This window comes from Colobus angolensis, unplaced genomic scaffold (assembly GCF_000951035.1).
Source record: "Colobus angolensis palliatus isolate OR3802 unplaced genomic scaffold, Cang.pa_1.0 Scaffold771, whole genome shotgun sequence".
NCBI classification, from domain to species: Eukaryota; Metazoa; Chordata; class Mammalia; order Primates; family Cercopithecidae; genus Colobus; species Colobus angolensis.
The window spans coordinates 83,838-105,071 of NW_012121499.1; the positions used below are offsets into that span (position 1 = coordinate 83,838).

Below are 21,234 nucleotides of genomic sequence, written 5' to 3' on the forward strand. Positions count from 1 at the left end.
GAGATGGGGTTTCACCATGTTAGCCAGGATGGTCTCCATCTCCTGACCTTATGATCCGCCCGCCTCGGCCTCCCAAAGTGCTGCACCCCCTGCTAATTTTTGTAGTTTTAGTAGAGATGGGGTTTCACCATGTTGGCCAGGTTGGTCTCAAACTCCTGACCTCAGGTGATCCACCTGCCTTGGCCTCCCAAAGTGCTGGGATTACAGGCGTGAGCCTGTAATTAAAGTTAAATAAGGTCATAAAGGTGGGGTCTTAATCCAATAGCAATAGTGTCCTCATAAGAAGACGAAGAGACACCAAGAGTGCATGCACACAGTGCAAACGCCAGCAGAAGAGGACACAGAGAAAAGCCAGTTCCTTCTGCAAGCCAAGAAGAGAGGTTCACTGGAAACCAACAGGGCACACACTTTGATTTTGAACTTACCACCTTTAGAACTGTGAGATACCACATTTCTGTGTTTGCACTCAGTCTGCAGTATTGTAGAGCAGACTAAGCAGGCTACAACAGTCAGTCACCCAAGATGCATACTCTAAGGTAAAAATTAAAAGTATGCTCTTCACAGCTGATATTTCCAATCAGATGAAAATGACACCAACATATTACAAGAACTATAATTCATACAGATTTATATAGTCCTCTTTTCTAATGAAATTCACATACAAATCTGCACTCAAATTAAACTGCTTTTTTGGGGTAAAAAAAAGTGCAAGGGTGTAAGGCAAAGCCAGATGCAATATCAAGATCATAAAGGGCTTTGAGGGCATCACTGAGGAACTAAAACATTTTCCTGATGGCAGCAGGGAGCCACGTGCAAGTTTTCAGCAACAGAGTGACTTTCAACCAACATTCATCACTGAATAGCTATCTATTTAGAACCTACTAATTGCTACAACCTACTAAGTGCTACAACCTGCCTTTTAAAAAATTATTATTATTATTATTATTATTTTACTTTTCTGTATCTTTCAAATGCCTTACAATTTAAGTTAAAAGAAATAGATCAGGCCGGGCACGGTGGCTGAAGCCTGTAATCCCAGCACTTTGGAGGCTGAGGTGGGCAGATCACCTGAGGTCAGGAGTTTGAGACCAGCCTGACCAATATGATAAAACTCCGTCTCTACTAAAAATACAAAAATTAGCTAAGTGTGGTGGCATGTGCCTGTAATTCCAGCTAATCGGGAAGCTGAGACAGGAGAATCATTTGAACCCAGGAGGCAGAGGTTGTGGTGAGCGGAGATCACACCATTGCACTCCAGTCTGGGCAACAGGAGCAAAACTCCGTCTAAAAAATAAATCATTATATTAAAGGACATAATTAAGCGGGATTTGCTTAAAACATCTATTTTTTGAGACAAGGTCTGGTTCATCGCCCAGGCCGGAGTGCAGTGGCTGGCTCACTGCAACCTTCATCTCCTGGGCCAAAGACATCTTCCCACCTCAGCCTCCTGAGTAACTGGGGACTACAGGCACACACCACCAAGTCCGGTTAATGTTTCTAGTTCCTTTTGTAGCAACAGGCTCTTGACATATTTCCCAGGCTGGTCTCGAACTCATGAGCTCAAGTGATCCTCCTGCCTTTGCCTCCCAAAGTGCTGCAATTACAGGCGTGAGTCACCGCAACCGGCCTAAACATTTTAAATGAAAAAATGTATGTATGTATGTATATATGGATATATATTCAGTGCAGAAACTGTCAGGGCAGTGAAAGAATCTAGAAACATCTGACCGAACGCCGTGGCTCACGCCTGGAATCCCAGCACTTTGAGAGGCCAAGCTGGGAGGATCACTTGCGCTCAGGAGTCCGAGACCAGCCTGAGAAACATGGTGAGACCTGGTCGCTAACAACAACAAAGAGCGGCGCGTGGTGGCACGCACCTGTGGTCCCAGCTACTGGGGAGGCTGAGGCAGGTGGAGCTCTTGAGTCCAGGCGTTTGAGGCTGCAGTGTGCCATGATCGTGTCACTGCACGGCAGCCTGGGTGATAAAGTGAGATCCTGTCTCAAAACAAAAACATAAATAAACAGAAACACATCTGAGTACACACACGCCTGCAAAATGTAATAAAAGTGTCACCTCAATTCCGTGGAAAAGTGACTCAACGGATAACGGCAAGGCAATGAGAGAAAAAGGTAAATCCCTAACTAACCCCTTACCACAAATATCATACTCAATGAAATACAGATAAAAAGGAGAGACAGAAAATATTTTTTCAATTCTTTAAACGTATTAGAAGAAAATAAAGGCGAACGTTTGCATAATCCTGAGATGAGGAAAAACTTTCCCCCAAAATGACACCTATGGACGCTTGCCCAAAAATAAATTGCAGATTTTTTTTCAGCCTCAGAGGCATTCGCAGATAGTAGAGGACAATGTGTTTATAATATTGGAACGGGTAAGACCGTTCTATAAAAGACCAAAAATCCGAAAGGGATACGGGGCGGGTGACAGAAACGGGGACAGCGGCCGCCCTTCCCCCACCCGCCGCCTCCCACCTCCCGCCTCCGCCTCCTCCCGGCGCGCACTCACCTCCGCAGACAAAGGGCGCTCCGGCAGGCTCCGCCCCCTGACGCCGCCGCCGCCGCCGCCAGGGTGGACCCGGGCGGGAGAAGGTGCCGAGGGCCCCACCGCCTGAGCCAATGACGCCCGGTGACTGGGCTCCTGGGGCCGGTCCAGCTGCCTGCGCGCCAGGCCAGCTCTGACGACAGCCTCCCCGCAATGGCGGCGCAAGGCACTGGCCTCAGATCCCCAATACGCATGCGCCGGCGGCGCCCGGAGCCTCCTTCCTTCATCGCCGCGCTCATCGCCCGGGGTCCTGCCTGACTCCCACTAGCTTCCCCGGGTCTGCTTTTCATCCTGGCTGTGCCGACCCTGCGCCCTCGAGCCTTCCCAGGATTTTCCGGTCCGAGAGGGTCGAGGGGGACGGGCCGAGGACCCGTCCCTTGGTCCCTGCCAATCAGAAGCGTTGGACTGTCCGTCTCCATGGTGACGACACAAACCTTGCTCTCAGTCTTGGAACCACTCCTCCTGCCCATCAATTTCATACTGATAAAACTCAAAATATAATGATGATGATATTGGTCGGGCGCGGTGGTTCACGCGTGTAATCCCAGCACTTTAGGAGGCTGAGTTTGGTGGATCACTTGAGGTTCCAGACCAGCCTGGCCAACATGGTGAAATCCCCGTCTCTAATATGCATACAAATATTAGCTGGGCGTGGTGACGGGCGCCTCTAATCCCAGCTATTCGGGAGGCTGAGGCAGAAGAATCGCTTGAACCTGGGAGGGGGAGGTTGCAGTGAGCGGAGATCACATCATTGCACTCCAGCCTGGGCAACAGAATAAGACTCCATCTCAAAAAAAAAGATAATGATATCATTATATCATTATATAGTAATGCTACTGATGCAAAGAATGGAATTTTTCTTTTTTTAGGCTTAACATTTTGCTTAATTGGAATTGAGAGTTAGTGAGTTTTGTTTTGTTTTGGTTTGTTTTTCAGACAGGACCCTGTCCTGTCGCCCAGGCTGGAGGGCAGTAGTGCCATCATGGCTCGCTGCAGCCTTGAACTCCTGGGCTCAAGCATCCTCCCGCCTCAGCCTCCTCGGTAGCGAGGACTACAGCAATCCTGAGCCACTGTGCCCCGCTAGTTTTTAAAACATTTTTGTAAAGATGGGGATCTCACTATGTTGTCCAGGCTGGTCTAGAACTCCTGGGCTCAAGGGATTCTTACTCCTCAGGCCCCCCAAGGTGCTGGGATTACAGTCGTGAGCACTGTGCTAGGCCCCAGAGTAAGTGTTCTTCAGCATCAAAATTGTGTACATCTGTTTATACCAGTTATAATGAGATTTTACATATTTCATCTTTGAAAATGTTTTTAAGATAGATACATACTGCCAAATACTGATCATGCATGAACATATGATTTAACTTGAGTATATTCATTGCTTTGAAGACATTTATAGAGTTCTGTTATATTCTTCTCTTGAAATTTGCACTTTAGCATGTCATTATATGGCAGATTAATCATTTCCAATTGAAGGTTAGGTGGGAACTCCTCAACCACACAGTTACAGGGATATTGAAATACAGAAATGTGCTTTGCATTTGCATAGAGGTCCAAAAATGCTACCAGAACTACAGATTGAGCATGGAAAATACAGCCACTGCTAATTTTGAGTAGGAGTGGTGATCTTGCTTCCTGTTTTAACTTTAGACAGCACTGAAAGTATATAAAGCAGCTTGATATTACTTTTGATTCAATGTGGTCATTGAAATGACTTTATGGTAGTATAAGTTATAAGTTACAAGGTTTTGCCTTGTAATTTTAGTTTGAATTCATTAAGTAATATTATCAAGTCTGCAGCAAAAGCTAATTTCCGAAGCCATTTGGTGTTTTACAAGTGGTTGGGGGTGGTTCTTTTCATTTAGAAAAAAATTTAATCTCAGCCCTGAGCTAAAAACAAACATCTTGATAAATCTTTACCACTGTCAAGCATCAAACTGCTGTGTGGTATGAAAGTCAGGATATTTAGCTTCTATTTCTGACAATAATTCATGAAACTGACAATGGCTAAGTTAACAAGAGCAAATGGAGCTCTCTGTTGGCATTACTGGTTCAATAGCCTATGGCAGATCCAAATATTTTCCACAAAGTACCTGCTTAGCAAATTCCACTTGAGTTGTGCTGTGGTTTGAATGTGTTCCCCCCAAAGTTCACATGTTGGAAACTTAATTCCCAATGCTGCAGTGTTGGGAGGTGGGGCCTTTAACAGGTGATTGGGTCCTGGGTTAAGCACTCATTAATGGATTAATGGTGTTATGGAGGGAGTTAGTTTTCTTAGGAGTGAAGTAGTTCTTATGAGAGCAGGTTGTTATAAAAGTGAGCTTAGCTTATTCTTGCAGTCTCTTCTGCATGCATGCTCACTTTCCCTTCACATTTTTGCCAAGTTATGATACAGTATAAAAGCCCTCACCAGAAGCTGTCACCATGCTCTTGGACTTCCCAGTTTCCACAACCATGAGCCAAAATGAACTTCTTTCCTGTATAAATTACTTGGTCTGTTTTCTGCAAACTGACTAAGATAAGGTTATATAAGGTTGATATAAAAGCAATTGTAGTTTTTGGCATTAAAAGTAATGGCAAAAACCACAATTACTTTTGTACCAACCTAATACTACATTAGGGTTTTCTTAACTTCTTTAAAAATATTCTTGCCTGACCAGGTGTGGTGGCCCACACCTGTAATCCTAGCACTTTGGGAGGCTAAGGTGGGCAAATTGCTTGAGCTCAGGAGTTCAAGACCAGCCTGGCCAACATGGCAAAACCCCATCTCTACAAAAAAAATACAAAAATTAGCCAGGCGTGGTGGTGTGAGCCTGTAGTCCCAGCTACCTGGGGGACTGAGGCAGGACTCTAGTCTGGGTGACAAAGCGAGACTTTGCCTCAAAAAAAAAATAAATAATTAAAAAATAAAAATATTCCTTCCTGAAGTTGTTCTATTATACACAAACTATTTATAAAAGCAAATTCTTCAGTTACTTTGAAATTTGAACTGACTCCTAAATAAACGAACAAAAATTGAACAGTATTGGTGGCATATGTTGACTCATTAAGAGCCAAACAAATGTACTTTAGTTGGATCCTTGTTTTCAGTTTTAATCTTTGTAGGAAATTCAGGTGTAAGAAATCCAGTCTGCCCTGTGTACTTGTGAGTTCTGCATCTGTGGATTCAACCAACCATAGAGCAAAAATATTTGGAAAAAAAATGGGTGGTTGTATATATACTGAACATTTACAGACTTTTTTTTCTCTTGATTATTCCCTAAACAATGCAGTATACCAACTGGATACATGCTATATATTATATAGCTTTTACATTGTGTTAGGTATTATGAATAATCTAGAGAAGATTTAAGGTGTATAGGAGGATGTGCATAGGTTATATGCAAATATGATGCCATTTTATATCAGGATTTTGGTATCCAAGGATGTCCTGGAAACAATCCTCCATGGATACAGAAGGACGACTGTATTCCACTTCAAGTTTTCTGATTGTTGCTCCCTCACAAAATTATCGTGATACTCTCTGGCCTACATTCAGCTTGTGGGTGGGATCTAAAGTGAGTGGATGGTTTGGCAGGTTCCTTGCAGGTTACAATTAACACTCCAGTAGTTCTGTAAGTCAAAATTTCAGGTATGGTGTCATTCAGTTGAGTCTTTTGTTTTGAGTCTTGCAAGGACCAAATTCAATGTCAGCAGGGCAGTGTTCCATGCTGGAGGCCCTGGGCATGAAACTACTTCCAGTCTTATTCGGATTGTTGACAGAATTGAGTTCCTTGCCATAGTAGGACTAAAGTCTTTCCTTGCTGCCTGCCACCAATAACTGATCTTTGCTCCTTGTATTAGTTTGTTCTCATACTGCTATAAACAACTACCTTAGGCTGGGCGTGGTGGCTCATGCCTGTAATCCTAGAACTTTGGGAGGCCGAGGCAGATGGATCACTTGAGGTCAGGAGTTCGAGACCAGCCTGACCAACATGGTGAAACCCCATCTCTATTAAAAAGAAAAAAAAAAAGAACTACCCGAGACTAGGTAATTTATGAAGAAAAGAGCCTCGTGGTTCATAATTGCACAGGCCATACAGGAAGCAAGGCTGGGAAGGCCTCAGGAAACTTACAATTGTGGTAGAAGGTGAAGGGGAAGCAAGCACATCTTACATGGCAGGAGCATGTAAGATGCTTTTTTTTTTTTTTTTTTTTTTGCTAAGCATGGTTGGGGGACAAGCAAGGCCCCCACAGCTTTTGCTGGGACACACTTTTAAACAAGCGGTCTCAGGAGAACTCTATCACAAGATGGTACTAGATACATGGTGCTAAATCATTAGAAACCACCCCTATGATCCGATCACCTCCCACCAAACCCATCTCCAACACTTGGGGTTACAATTCGACATGAGATTTTTGCAGGGACACAGATCCAAACCATATTTCTCTAGAGGCTGCCCACATTCCTGGGCCTGTTTTCCACGTGAGCCCCTCCCTCTCCAGCCATAGCCGGTCAAGTCCTTCCTGTGCTCTTAATCTCTCTTACTTCTGCTGCATCTCACTGAGCTAGCCTTGGTCTTTTTTTTTTTTTTTTTTTTTTTTTGAGATGGAGTCTCGCTCTGCCGCCCAGGCTAGAGTACAGATTTCTGCTCACTGCAACCTCCACCTCCCAGGTTCAAGCGATTCTCCTGCCTCAGCCTCCCAAGTAGCTGGGATTACAGGCATAAGCCACCACATCCAGCCTCTCCTTAATATTTGATTCTCCTGTGTATCTCTGATACCAGGAAAATTCTTAGATCTTATACAGAATTCCCTTAAGGGATACATTTTTTTCTTGTAATAATGATTTGAGGCAGTTTTAATCTTACAGAAGATTAGAATTTTCAACTTATTTTGATATTGTAACTGTTATGGACTAAATTATATTCCATATAATTAATTCCATGTAATATATTCCCCCAAATTAATATGTTGAAGTCCTAACCCCCAATGTGACTTTATTTGGAAATAGGGCCTTAAAGATTGTATTTTTTTTTTGGAGACTCGTTCTCTTGCTCAGACTGGAGTGCAATGGCATGATCTCAGCTAACTGCAACCTCCACCTCGTGAGTTCAAGCAATTCTCCTGCCTCAGCTTCCCAAGTTGCTGGGATTACAGGCACTCACCACCACACCCGGCTAATTTTTTTTTTTGAGACAGAGTCTCGCTCTGTCGCCCAGGCTGGAGTGCAGTGGCGCGATCTCGGCTTACTGCAAGCTCCGCCTCCTGGGTTCACGCCACTCTCCTGCCTCAGCCTCCTGAGTAGTTGGGACTACAGGTACCCACCACCATGCCCGGCTGAAATTTTTTTTTTTTTTTTGTAGAGATGGGGTTTCACCATGTTAGCCAGGATGGTCTCGATCTCCTGATCTGCCCGTCTCGGCCTCCCAAAGTGCTGGGATGACAGGCTTGAGCCACCGTGCCCGGCCTTTGGTCTTTTTTTTTTTTAAAACACCAGGGTGACTCCTGATTTTAAAAAATAACGAGGTGGAGACTCAGCCTTTTTTTGCCTTGGTAAATTGAGTTTTTATTTTATTTTATTTTATTTTTTATTTCCATAGGATTTTGGGGAACAGGTGGTGTTTGGTTACATGAGTAAGTTCTTTAGTGAGATTTTGGTGCACCCATCACCCGAGCAGTATACACTGTACCCAATTTGTAGTCTTTTATCCTTCACCCCCCTTTCACCCTTTCCCTTGAGTCCAAAAGTCCACTGTATCATTCTTATGCCTTTGCATCCTCATAGCTTAGCTCCCATTTATGAGTGAGAATATACGATGTTTAGTTTTTACATTCCTGAGTTACTTCACTTAGAGTGATAGTCTCCAATTCCATCCAGGTTGCTGTGAATGCCATTATTTCATTCCTTTGTATGGCTGAATAGTATTCAAATAGTATTCAATGGTATTTACATACCACAATTCCTTTTTTTTTTTTTTTTGAAACGGAGTCTTGCTCTGTCACACAGGCTGGAGTGCAGTGGTGCAATCTCTGCTCTCTGTAACCTCTGCCCTCTGGGTTCAAGACATTCTCCTGCCTCAGCCTCTCAAGTAGCTGTGATTACAGGCACACACCACCACACCCAGCTAATTTTTGTATTTTTAGTAGAGATGGTTTTTTGCCATGTTGGCCAGGCTGGTTTCGAATTCCCGACCTCAGATGATCTGCCCGCCTCAAAGTACTAGGATTACAGGCATGAGCTACCATGCCCAGCCGCCACAATTTCTTTATCCACTCATTGATTGATGGATATTTGGGCTGTTTCCATAGTTTTGCAATTGCGAATTGTGCTGCTATAAACATTATACAAAAAAGATACTTGCACACACATGTTTATAGCAGCACAATTCGCAATTGCAAAACTATGGAAACAGCCCAGATATTTCCTCTGGGTAGATATCCAGTAGTGGGATTGCTGGATCAAATGGTAGTTCTGCTTTTAGTTCTTTAAGCAATCTGTGCACCGTTTCCCACAGCAGCTGTACTAGTTTACATTCCCACCAGCAGTGTAGAAGTGTTCCCTGCCCACCGCATCCATGCCAACATCTATTTTCTTTTTTTATTATGACCATTGTTGCAGGAGTTAGGTGGTATCACATTGTGGTTTTGATTTGCATTTCCCTGATCATTAGTGATGTTGAGCATTTTTTCACACGTTTATTGGCCATTTGCATATCTTCTTTTGCGAATAGACTATTCATGTCGTTAGCCCATTTTTGATGGGATTGTTTGTGTTATTCTTGCTAATTTGTTTGAGTTCCTTGTAGATTCTGGATATTAGCCTTTTAATTCAGACGTCTCATGCCAGGGTAGGAGCCAAAATAAATGGAGCACCTATGAAGATTATAAATGTGCCCACAGGATGGCGGTAGGGAGCTGTAAAATTGAGTTAAAACTTGCTTTGCAATCTGAAATCCTAGAGTCTCTTCCCTTCCTTTAAAGTTCGAGGCATGGGCTGTGCCTTGTTATTGATGTCCTCTGCAGAACTGGAAATAGTATAATCAGTCTTGGTGAGTGATTGTGAAAGTAATGAATTTTTTTCATTTTTGAGACGGAGTCTTGCTCCTGTGGCCCAGGCTAGAGTGCAGTAGTGTGATTTCGGCTCACTGCAACCTCCGCCTCCCAGGTTCAAGCGATTCTCCTGCCTAAGCCTCTGGAGTAACTGGGATTACAGGCGCCTGCCACCGCGCCTGGCTGATTTTTGTATTTTTAGTAGAGACGGGGTTTCACCATCTCTGTCTCCAACTCCTGACCTCGTGATCCACCCACTCGGCCTCCCAAAGTGCTGGGATTACAGGCATGAGCCACCGCGCCCGGCCAGAAATGAATTTTTTAAAGTGCACTTACAAAGGTCCAGGATATAGTGTCCCAAATATTTTAAAAACAAAAACCCCAAACAAGAACGAATAACTCATTAGCAAATAGTTACAATTTGGCATCATTAACTGGCATACAGAAGCTGCCATGGTGAGAATCTTAAAAGATTGAGTTGCTGCCAGATGTGGTGGCTCATACCGGGAATCCCAGCACTTTTGGAGGCCAAGGTGGGTGGATCACCTGAGGTCAGGAATTCGAGACCAGCCTGGTCAACATGGTGAAACCATGTCTCTATTAAAAATACAAAAATTAGCTGGGCGTGGTGGCGGGTGCTTGTAGTCCCAGCTACTCTGGAGGTTGAGGCAGGAGAATCGCTTGAACCCAGGAGGCGGAGGTTGCAGTGAGCCGAGACTGCGCTACTGCAGTAACATATTGAGTTAGTTAAGACAGGAGCACAGGAAATCACAGTGTGGAAGAACAGAAGGACATTAAATAAAGTGGCAGCTAGAACATTTTGAGGAACACATTTCAAGAGAGTTCCTTTTTGAAAAGGACCAGCCAGGGACTCAGCTGTCCTTGGTGAAAGAAAGGGTCTCCTAAATGTGATCTTTGCAAAAAATGATTTTAGAAACATTTGAGAATTTCTAAGATTTCTATTCTTTTCAAGTTCACACTCAGCAGTCAAAAATGTCCAGAAGTTTCCCGTCTCCATCTGTGATGATGTTCCAAAAGGTCTTCCGTGAAGGGTTAGAACCTCCAAAGGATGGTTAAACAAAGTAACCCTCTGAGGCTCACTTCAAACTGGAGAAGTCAAAGTATTAATAGAATCACCTGGAAGATCCTTATAATTAAACTGTGTCCCTGGGCCCAACCATGAAACTATTTTCAAAACAGTCATTTTGGCTGGGCGTGGTGGTTCATGCTCATAATGACAGCACTTTGGGAGGCCGAGGAGGGTGAATCGCTTGAGCACAGGAGTTTGAGATGAGCCTGGGAAACATAGCAAGATCCCATCTCTACAAAAAATTTTAAAAATTAGCCAGGCTTGGTGGGGCATGCCTGTAGTCTCAGCTACTTGGCAGGCTGAGGTAGGAGGATCGCTTGAACTTGGGAGGTTGAGGCTGCAATGCACTGCACCATGCACTCAGCCTGGGAGATACTGTGAGACCCTGTCAGGAAAAAGAAAGAGAGAGAACAAGAAAAAAGGGAGAGAAGGGGAAGGAAGGAAGAAAGGAAGGCAGGAAGGAAAGCAGACAAATCCAATTTCTTAGAAAGAAACATTTAATAGGGACTTATGAACAGAGCCATGTCTGTGTTTTGGGCAGTGGTGAGACAAGATGGTGGATCCCAGCATCATCACCCTCTTGACCCAGGGCTTTGTATACCATAGGGAAAGGGTGATTCAGAGGGATGGGCTGGAAAATTAAAGTGTGATAGCATCAGGGTTGTTTGACCCAACAGCAGGACTTACAGAAAGCACCTGCTCTTACACAAGGAATAACAGATAAACTGGAAACTTAGAGGTCTTTCTGGAACAGGGGATAATCAGAAACCAATGGCGGATTGGTTTCCAAGATGGAGTTGCTTTAGCCCCGCAATTTTCAAAATAAATTCCACCTGCTGATTTTCACTTTTTTATGTGGCTATCAGAAAATTTTAAATTACGTGCGTGGTTCACCTTATGTTTCTACTGGACAGAGCTAGTCTAGAGTATGTCAACTACCTGTTTATATCTGTCCTTGTGCCCCTTTTCTGAATCAATTTTCTTCAGGCTTCCTGCAAAATTGACATGATACACCTGGGCATGGTTGCTCATGCCTGTAATCCTAGCACTTTGGGAGGCCAAGGTGGGCAGATCACCTGAGGTCAGGAGTTCTAGACCAGCCTGGCCAACATGGTGAAACCTCATCCCTACTAAAAATACAAAAATTACCTTGGTGTGGTGGCAGGTGCCTGTAATCCCAGCTACTCGGGAGGCTGAGGCACAAGAGTTGCTTGAACCTCGGAGGCAGATGTTGCAGTGAGCCGAGACTGCACTACTGCACTCTAGCCTGGGCAACGAGAGAAAACTTCAGCTTCAAAAAAGTCACACACACACACACACACACACACACACACAAATTGACATGATACTTTTTAATGAAAGACAAAGTGAATTATATTTCAACTTCCATGGGATTTTGCTCACTCAAGTAACTTGAAGTTCATTGTTCTTATTCCTTGCCAGAGAATCCACCAGGATAAATGACATGGAGGGGGAGACTCATTGTGGGATATGTTGAAAGGAGATTCTTGGCTCCCCTCGTACATCATCTTAGGACTCATGTGGTGTGTGACCGGAAACTGTTCAGTCTCCCACAAAAAAATGACTGTTTTTTGTTTTTTATTTTTTTTTTTGAGACAGGATCTCCTTCTGTCGCCCGGGCTGAAGTGCAGTGGTGTCATCATAGCTCACTGCCGCCTTGACTTCCTTGGCTCAAACAATCTTCCCTCTTCAGCCTCCTGAGTAGCTAGAGGCATGCACCATGCCTGGTTAATTTTTAAATTTTTTGTAGAGATGGAGTCTTGCTATGTTGCCCAGGCTGGGCTCAAACTCCTAGCCTCAAGTGATCCTCCTGCCTTGGGCTCTTAAAGTGCTGGGATTACAGGTGTAAGCCACCATGCCCGGTGGCTTTTGATGAGCTGCTGCTCATTGCTAAGGAGGAGGGTGGAGAAGAAGGGCAGAGAAGGAGGGCATCACTACCTATTGTGAGGAAAAGTTTTAGTTTTGGCAACCACGAATATCTTACTCAGCAAAACAGACTGCCATCTGGAAATTTAGCTCCTAGACTGACTTTGTGAGTGCAGTCCAATCCAGTTGCCTGAGCTTAGTGGGACATGGCTTAGGCCAGAATTTGGGGTTTGGAAGTGAGACGGGCTAAAGTGGCCTGAGGAGCCATGCCCTTTGTCCTCTGTCCCTGAGGACAGAACCTGGGTTGGAGGACGTAGGATGCAAAGACAACCTTTGTGGGTTTGGAAGGCCAAGGCTGAGGAAGTACCCAGAGCCCACTCTGTACGCATGTGTGTGAGTGTGTTGGGACATCCGCTCTCAGCAGAGTGGGTATGTTTGTGTGTGTCACTAGTGGTCTGTGTGTGACAAACATGTGCTCTCTCTGTGTGTGTGTGTCTGTCTGTATTTGGGGGATAGTGAGTGTGATTGTGTAGTGTATTGAGGCAACCCATGCCCACAGTGATGTGTGATTTGTCTGTTTGCATGTGCACGTGGTGTGAGTAGCTGTATCGTAAGTGTCCTCTGTGGTGAGTGTGTGCATGCGCACATGCATGTGTTTGTGTGTGTGGCAGGGTGGATGTGTGACTGATGGTGTGTATGGTCTGTGTGGAGAGGAGCATGTGAACTAAGCATGTGAGTATGTGTGTGTGAGGTGTATGGTTGTGTGGTGCATTGGGGGAATGTGCATCATCAGTGGTGTGCTGTTTGCATTTATGTGTCAATGTGTATGGGGTGTGTAAAGGGTGACCATTCTCTCGTGGGCCCCTGCCTTTCCACATTGTGCAGCATACACACACCCAGGTGCAGCTCTGTGAGCCTTGAGGGTGGTGCATCAGCATAAATCAAGTGTCATTGCAGCAGGAAGAAGGAAGACGGGGCCAGGTGCGATGGCTCACACCTGTAATCCCAGCACTTTCGAAGGGCGAGGTGGGTGTATCACCTGAGGTCAGGAGTTGAGACCAGCCTGGCCAATGTGGCGAAACCCCAACTCTACTAAAAATACAAAAGTAGGGCATGGCAGCACGTGCCTGTAATCCCAGCTACTTGGGAGGCTGAGGCGGGAGAATCACTTGAACCTGGGAGGCGGAGAGTGCAGTGAGCCGAGATCGCGTCATTGCATTCCAGCCCAGGTGTCAGAGTGAGACCCTGTCTCCAAAAAAAGAGAAAAAAAGAAAGAAGACTAAATATGAATTAACAGGAGTTAGGAAAGTTTTCCTGGAAAGAAGGACCTCCAATCTATGCCTGTGCTCTATTTGGCTGGGATTTCAACAAGCAAAGGTAAGTGTTCTGTTTGGGAGATAGAGGGAGAGGTAAACTTATCATATAGGACCTTGCAAATGACCAAAGAGCATGGCAGGTGATCCTGGGAGGGTGACTCACAGGGAGCAGGGGCATCACAAGAGAGCTGAGGTGTCAGGCCCAGAGCACCATATCCAAGAGCCAGGGTTTGCTTCTGTGCACAGGGAAGAGTCAGTGAGCATTCTTGGGCTTGGGAGTGACAAGTTCCGGCCTGGCCACTGCCAAATAGATATTGAAGCTGGGGTCAGTGGCTTACACCTGTAATCCCAACACTTTGGGAGGCTGAGGTGAGCAGATCACCTGAGGTCATGAGTTCAAGACCAGCCTGATCAACATATAGTGAAACCCTTATCTCTACAAAAATACAAAAATTAGCCAGGTGTGGTGATATGCGCCTGTAGTCCCAGTTACTCAGGAGGCTGAGGCAGGAGAATTGCTTGAACCTGGGAGGGGGAGGTTGCAGTGAGCCAAGATTGAGCCATTGCACTCCAGCCTGGGCAACAGAGTGAGACTGTCTCAAAAACATAAAAGGTTGGACGCAGTGGCTCACGTCTGTAATCCCAGCACTTTGGGAGGCCGAGGCGGGTGGATCACAAGGTCAGGAGTTCGAGACCAGCCTGGCCAACATGGAGAAACCCTGTCTTTACTAAAACATACACAAAAATTAGTGTGACAGCATGCGCCTGTAATCCAAGCTACTTGGGAGGAGAATCACTTGAACCCAGGAGGCAGAGGTTGCAGTGAGCTGAGACTGCACCACTGCACTTCAGCCTGGGCGACAGAGTGAGACTTAGTCTCTCAAAAACAAACAAAAAAAGAAACAAAAATAAACATTTGGGGGAAAGGGTGACATTCTTCAAAATAGACCATATGTTGGGTCATAAAACACACAATACATTTTTAAAATATTGAATTATATAAAGTATCTTTTATGATCACAATGGAGTGATGCCAGATATCAATAAGCATAAGAAAACGGAAAAATTTGCAAACATATGCAATTAAAACATTAAAACAATTAAAAACAAAGCACTATTTTTTTGGTAGCAGAGGACAGGGTCTTGCTCTGTCACCCAGGCTGGAGTGCAGTGGCATGATCATGGCTAACTGAAGCTTCAACCTCCTGGGCTCAAGCTATTTTCCCATCTCAGCCTCCTGAGTAGCTGGGTCTACAGGCATATATCACCACACCGAGCTAATTTTTTATTTTTTGTAGAGATGCAGTCTCACTGTGTTGCCCAGACTGGTCAAACTCCCGGGCTCGAGCAATCCTCCCACCTCAGCCTCTCAAAGTGCTGGGATTACAGGTGTGAGCCACCATGCCCAGCCTGTTATGATGTTCTTATTTGGCTTTAATATTTGGATAATACTGACCTCACAGAATGAGTTAGGAATTGTTTTTTCCTCTTTCCCTTTTGGAAGAGTGTGAGAAGGATTGCTGTTAATCTTTTTGAAATGTTTGGTAGAATTCACCAGTGAAGCCATTTTTTCATGGACTTGACTTTGTTGGAAGGTTTTTAATGCCCTGTTTTACTACTGCTATTCAATATTCTACTAGAAGTTTCAACAAGAACAATTAGACAATTAAAAAAATGAAAAGTATCAAAATTGGAGAGGAAGTAGTCAAACTATATTTATTTGCAGATGAGAATACATATCCCAAATATATAGCAAATCCAAAAGAATCCATGAAAATGCTACTAGAGCTAATAAATGAATTCAGCAAAGTTGCAGGATGCAAAATTAACATATGCACAAAAATCCATTATGTTTCCATACAATTGAAATAAATAAACAAAAAAGTTAAGAAAGTAATTCCATTTGCAATAACATCTAAAAAGTAAAATACAGGCCGGGAGCGGTGGCTCACCCCTGTAATCCCAGCACTTTGCGAGGCCGAGGCAGGCGGATCACCTGAGGTCAGGAGTTCAAGACCAGCCTGGCCAACATAGTGAAACCCCATCTCCACTAAGAATTCAAAAATTAGCCGGGGATGGTGGCGCGCGCTTGTAGCCCCAGCTACTTGAGAGGGTGAGGCAGGAGAATCGCCTGGACCTGGAAGGCAGAGGTTGCAGTGAGCTAAGATCGTGCCACTGCACTCCAGCCTGGGAGACAGAGTGAGACTCCATCACAAAAAATAAAAATAAAAAACAAAATAAAATAAAATACATAGGATAAATTTGAGGTGAATGGCTTATACACTAAAAAGAACACAGTGTGGCTAAAACAAATTAAAGAAGAGCTAAACAGAAAGACATCTGGTCATAGGTAGGAAGACTCAGTATTGTTAACATGTCAAGATTACTCAAAGTGATCTGTAGATTCAACATAATTCCAGTCAATATCCCAACAGCCTTTTATGAGAAATAAGTAAGACAATGCCTACATCCATATGGAATAATTATAAAGGGCTCCAAATAGCTAAAAGCTTGTAAAGAATTACAAAGTCAGAGGAATCACACTTCCCAATTCCAAAGCTTGCTTTTTTTTTCTTTTTTAAAGAGTTTTTGTTTAATACATCTGAAAACAATGTATATACAAAGAATTGAGACACGAGAAAGCATTAGTTCAACAGTAATGAATCTATAAGAATTAGGATTGGGAAGGTGGAAAAGATTACTTCAATGTTTTTAAAAATTAGAAACTGCAACCAAAACAAACTAATAAAATCCCTACTAACACTTACGGAGAGTCTTCATAAGACTCTTTCTGGCTGGGCATGGTGGCTGACACCTGTAATCCCAGCACTTTGGGAGGCCGATGCGGGTGGATCACCTGAGGTCAGGAGTTTGAGACCATCCTGACCAACATGGAGAAACCCCATCTCTACTAAAAATACAAAATTAACCGGGCGTGGTGGCACATACCTGTAATCCCAGCTACTCAGGAGAATAAGACAGGAGAATTGCTTGAACCCAGGAGGCAGAGGTTGCAGTGAGCTGAGAGCCATTGCACTCCAGCCTGGGCAACAAGAGCGAAACTCCATCTCAAAAAAAAAGAAGAAAAAAAAAAAAAAGGCCGGGCTTGGTGGCTCACGCCTGTAATCCCAGCACTTTGGGAGGCCAAGGTGGGCAGATCACGAGGTCAGGAGATCGAGACCATCCTGGTTAACACAGTGAAACCGCTTCTCTACTAAAAATACAAAAAATTAGCCGGGTGTGGTGGCGGGCGCCTGTAGTCCCAGCTACTCAGAAAGCTGAGGCAGGAGAATAGTGTGAACCCAGGAGGTGGAGCTTGCAGTGAACCGAGATCAGGCCACTGCACTCCAGCCTGGGTGATAGTGCGAGACTCCGTATCAAAAAAAAAAAAAAAAGTCTCCATGATTTTTATTAAACTAGAGAGCCTTACCTGGCTGCTTTAGCGTTCCTCATATGCAAAACAGAAATAAGGGGATTCCCCTGACTGGTCCCCGTGTTGTTAAGTGTTCTCCACATCCCCACCCTACCTCCAACTTCTTAATGAAGCAGACCTCCATCCTCCTAACTTGAGAGGATGTGAATCATTCCACAGATGTCTGTCTTATAGCACCACCCACCCCTCATATTTCCTCTACATACCAGTTCTTCAGCTGCATTCTAGGAACACCATATACTACTGAGTTGCAAATCTATGCTAAACATATAAGACAATGACTGACAGGGAAAAAAATTTTTCATTACAAACTCAATTCATTTGATTCATTTGGTGTATTTCAAAGGTGCAGTACTTTTCTTCATTTACCAGTGAAAGAGGTTAGAAATTAACTTCCCCCAAAAATCAGCAAATGGCAAACAAATGTCCTTGAAAGTCACAGTCACCTACAGTGCATCCTAGAAAAGAGAAGGGGCAAGACAGGCTCCACCCACTTTCATGAGTTTCATCAAATACTGAACCTACTCGAGGGTGGAGAGAAAAGGCAACTTTCAAGAAGGAGCATGTTACTAAATGAGGCATTTACTATACTCCTTCCTAAGAGCACCAGATGAGGAGCATGGTTTCTCAACTAGATCTAGGAAGTGGAATGTGGAATCATTCTGTCCTCCTCCCTTTAAGGGCTATCCACTGGTTAATGAATTAAAAAAACAGTACTGAAAAACAAACCCCACACACACTCCCCACAAAGAAGAGGAGAAAAAAAACAACAACACTAAGATGTCCCAGATTACTCTCCAGAGTGGAAACAGGGAGCAGCTTCAACAATTGCAGTTAGTTTATTACAAAGTCATCCACAAGCATGCCTTGCTTTTTTTTTTTTTCTTTTTTTTGTGAAATAGTCTTGCCCTGTCACCCAGGGTGGAGTGCAATGGTGCAACCTCAGCTCACTACAACCTCCCCCTCCCGGGTTCAAGTGAGTCTCCTACCTCAGCCTCCCAATTAGCTGGGACTACAGGCACGTGCCACCATGCCCAGCTAATTTTTTGTATTTTTACTAGAGACGGGGTTTCACCGTGTTAGCCAGGATGGTCTCGACCTCCTGACCTCATGATCTGCCCGCTTCAGCCTCCCAAAGTGCTGGCATTACAGGCGTAAGCCACTGTGCTCGGCCCATGCCTTGCTTTTAAACAACAACAAAACAATTTTTTGAAACAAAACAAAAACTAGTACTAATCACTTTTCTGACAATACACAATTACTCAAAATTAACTAGTCCTGGGAGGGGGAAGGGCCATGCCTATGGGCCTTGTCTCACATGAGTGAGTGCATGTGGGTAGGTGCAGGGCATTTGTCATTATTCCAAAAATGAATTTTAAATTTTTAATCTTTAGTTTGATTTAAACACTGCTTTTAGTATGATGCCAACACCAGCTGGGCAGAAAGGGCTCTGGAGAGATGTTCATAGCAGCACACATCTGTAGCTCTTCTTCAATTCTGGAGGCTCCAGGGCAGCCAATATTGCTTCGTCAAATACATTCTTTAGGCCTTTCTGTGTGAGTGCGGAACACTCCACATACCTTACAGCCTTCAGGTCATGGGCCAGTTTTTCAGCAGTCTCTGGAGTGATAGGCTTCTGTTTGTTCTTGGAAAGGTTCTCAATAATAGAGGGGTCATCTCTGAGATTAGTTTGGGTCCCAGCAAGCAAGAAAGGAGGCTTTGGACAGTGGTGAGTTATCTCAGGCACCCACTTTTCTTTCACATTTTCAAATGAAGGTGGAGAGACCACTGAAAAACAGACTAGAAATACATCTGTCTGTGGATAACTCAGTAGTAGTAATCTGTCATAATCCTCTTGCCCTGCAGTATCAAAAAGCCCAAGAGTATATGGTTCTCCACCAATCATAACTGACTGCATAATTGTCAAAAACAGTCGGTACATATTCCGATATCAGGAGACATGTTTTTTTTTTTTGGAGACGGAGTCTAGCTCTGTCGCCCAGGCTGGAATGCAGTGGCTCGATCTCGGCTCACTGCAAGCTCTGCCTCCCGGGTTTACGCCATTCTCCTGCCTCAGCCTCCTGAGTAGCTGGCACTACAGGCGCCCGCCATCTCGCCCCGCTAGTTTTTTTGTATTTTTTAGTAGAGACGGGGTTTCACCGTGTAGCTCAGGATGGTCTCGATCTCCTGACCTCGTGATCCACCCGTCTCGGCCTCCCAAAGTGCTGGGATTACAGGCTTGAGCCACCGCGGCCCAGGAGACATGTTTTACTAACAGCACCATCGCCCACAACAACACACTTAATTGTCTGCATTGCTGAAATAGTTTTGTATCCACTTTAAATATTTCAAATCTGATGTTGACCTCAGCTTCTCCACCGGGGCGTCGGCAGCACTCCCCAGTTTCAAAGCTTTCTACAAAGCTACAGTAATCAAAACTGTGTGGCAGTGGCATATAGAAGGACAATATCAAGAATATCAAAAAAGTGAAAAGACAACTTACAGAATGGGTGAAAATATTTTCAAATTGTATATGTGATAAAGGTATGATATCCAAAATACATAAATAACTCCTACAACTCAACAGCAAAAAGGAAAAATAACTAAAATGGATGAAGGACTTGAATAGACATTTTTCCAAAGAAAATATACAAACGGGAAATAAGATGCAAAGTTACCACTTTATACTTACCAGGATGGCTACTGAAAAACCAAAAACAGAATATAAGTTTTGGCAAGGTGGTGAAACTGGAACACATACATTGCTGGTGGGGGTTGTGGCTGCTCTGAAAAACAGTGTGGCCATTCCTCAAAAGGCAAACAGGCCAGGTGCAGTGGTTCAAACCTGTCATCCCAGCATTTTGGGAGGCTGAGGTGGGAGGACTGCTTGAGACCAGGAGTTTGAGACCAGCCTGGGCAATGTAGTGAGACCCTCATCTCTATAGAAAATACAAAAATTAGCCAGGCATGGTGGTGTGCACCTGTAGTCCCAGCTACTTGGGAGGCTAAGTTGGGAGGATTGCTTGAGCCTGGGAGGTTGAGGCTGCAGTGTAAGCCATGATCATGCCATTGCACTGTAGCCTGGGTGACAGAGCAAGACCCTGTCTCAAAAAAGGAAGAAAAGGGAAGAAAAGAAACAGACTTAGGCTGGGTGCAGTGGCTCACGCCTGTAATCCAGCACTTTGGGAGGCTGAGGTGGGCAGATCACCTGAGGTCAGGAGTTCAAGACCAGCCTGGGGTTTCACCAACCCCATCTCTACTAAAAATACAGAATTAGCCGGGCATAGTGGCACATGCCTGTAATCCCAGCTACCTGAGAGGTTAAGGCAGGAGAATTGCTTGAACCTGGGAGGTGGAGGTTGCAGTGAGCCGAGATCAGGCCACTGCACTCTAGTCTGGGCAGGCAAAAAGAGTGAAACTCCATCTCAAAAAAAGAAAAAGAAAAAGAAAAATATTACAAAAAGCACTGTTGGGTTTCTGAGAAGTAATGTGTTAGGCAACTTATGCTTTATCTTTGTGTAACATTATTTTTAAAATCAACATATAATGTACACAGGAAAATGCAGGGATTTTAATGAGCTTTTACCAACATTTAAATCCAGAAAGTTTCTTCAGGCCCCTTTCAAGTCAGCCTTCTCATCTTAATGGCAAACACTGTTCAAATTCCTCTTGCCCTGAAATAGCTTTGCCTTTTCTGAAGTTTCACATGAATGAAATCAAATAGTACAGATAATTTTGTGTCTGGCTTTTTCTACTCAGTATCTTGACTTTGAGATTCATCCACTCTGTTTCATATATAAACAAACTCGTCCATTGCTAACTAGTCTTCTTTGAATAAATACACCACAGATTATTTATCGCCCTCTTGTTGGACATGTTGTTTATAGTTTTAGGTTATTTTGATAAAGGTGCT

General features: G+C 44.2%; 1 protein-coding gene and 1 pseudogene across 1 annotated transcript in view; both read right to left on the reverse strand.

The window, feature by feature from the left end:
- Positions 1–2,898, reverse strand: part of LOC105502141 — a 13,275-nt gene extending 10,377 nt beyond the window's left edge. Inside the window, exon 1 of the mRNA XM_011928516.1 lies at positions 2,528–2,898. Within this exon, the coding sequence (XP_011783906.1) occupies positions 2,528–2,853 (326 nt within the window). The 5' untranslated portion in view covers positions 2,854–2,898. The remainder of the gene's footprint in view (positions 1–2,527) is intronic.
- A 15,634-nt stretch (positions 2,899–18,532) lies between these two features.
- On the reverse strand, positions 18,533–19,715 carry LOC105502144 (annotated as a pseudogene).
- Between the last annotated feature and the right edge of the window lie 1,519 nt (positions 19,716–21,234).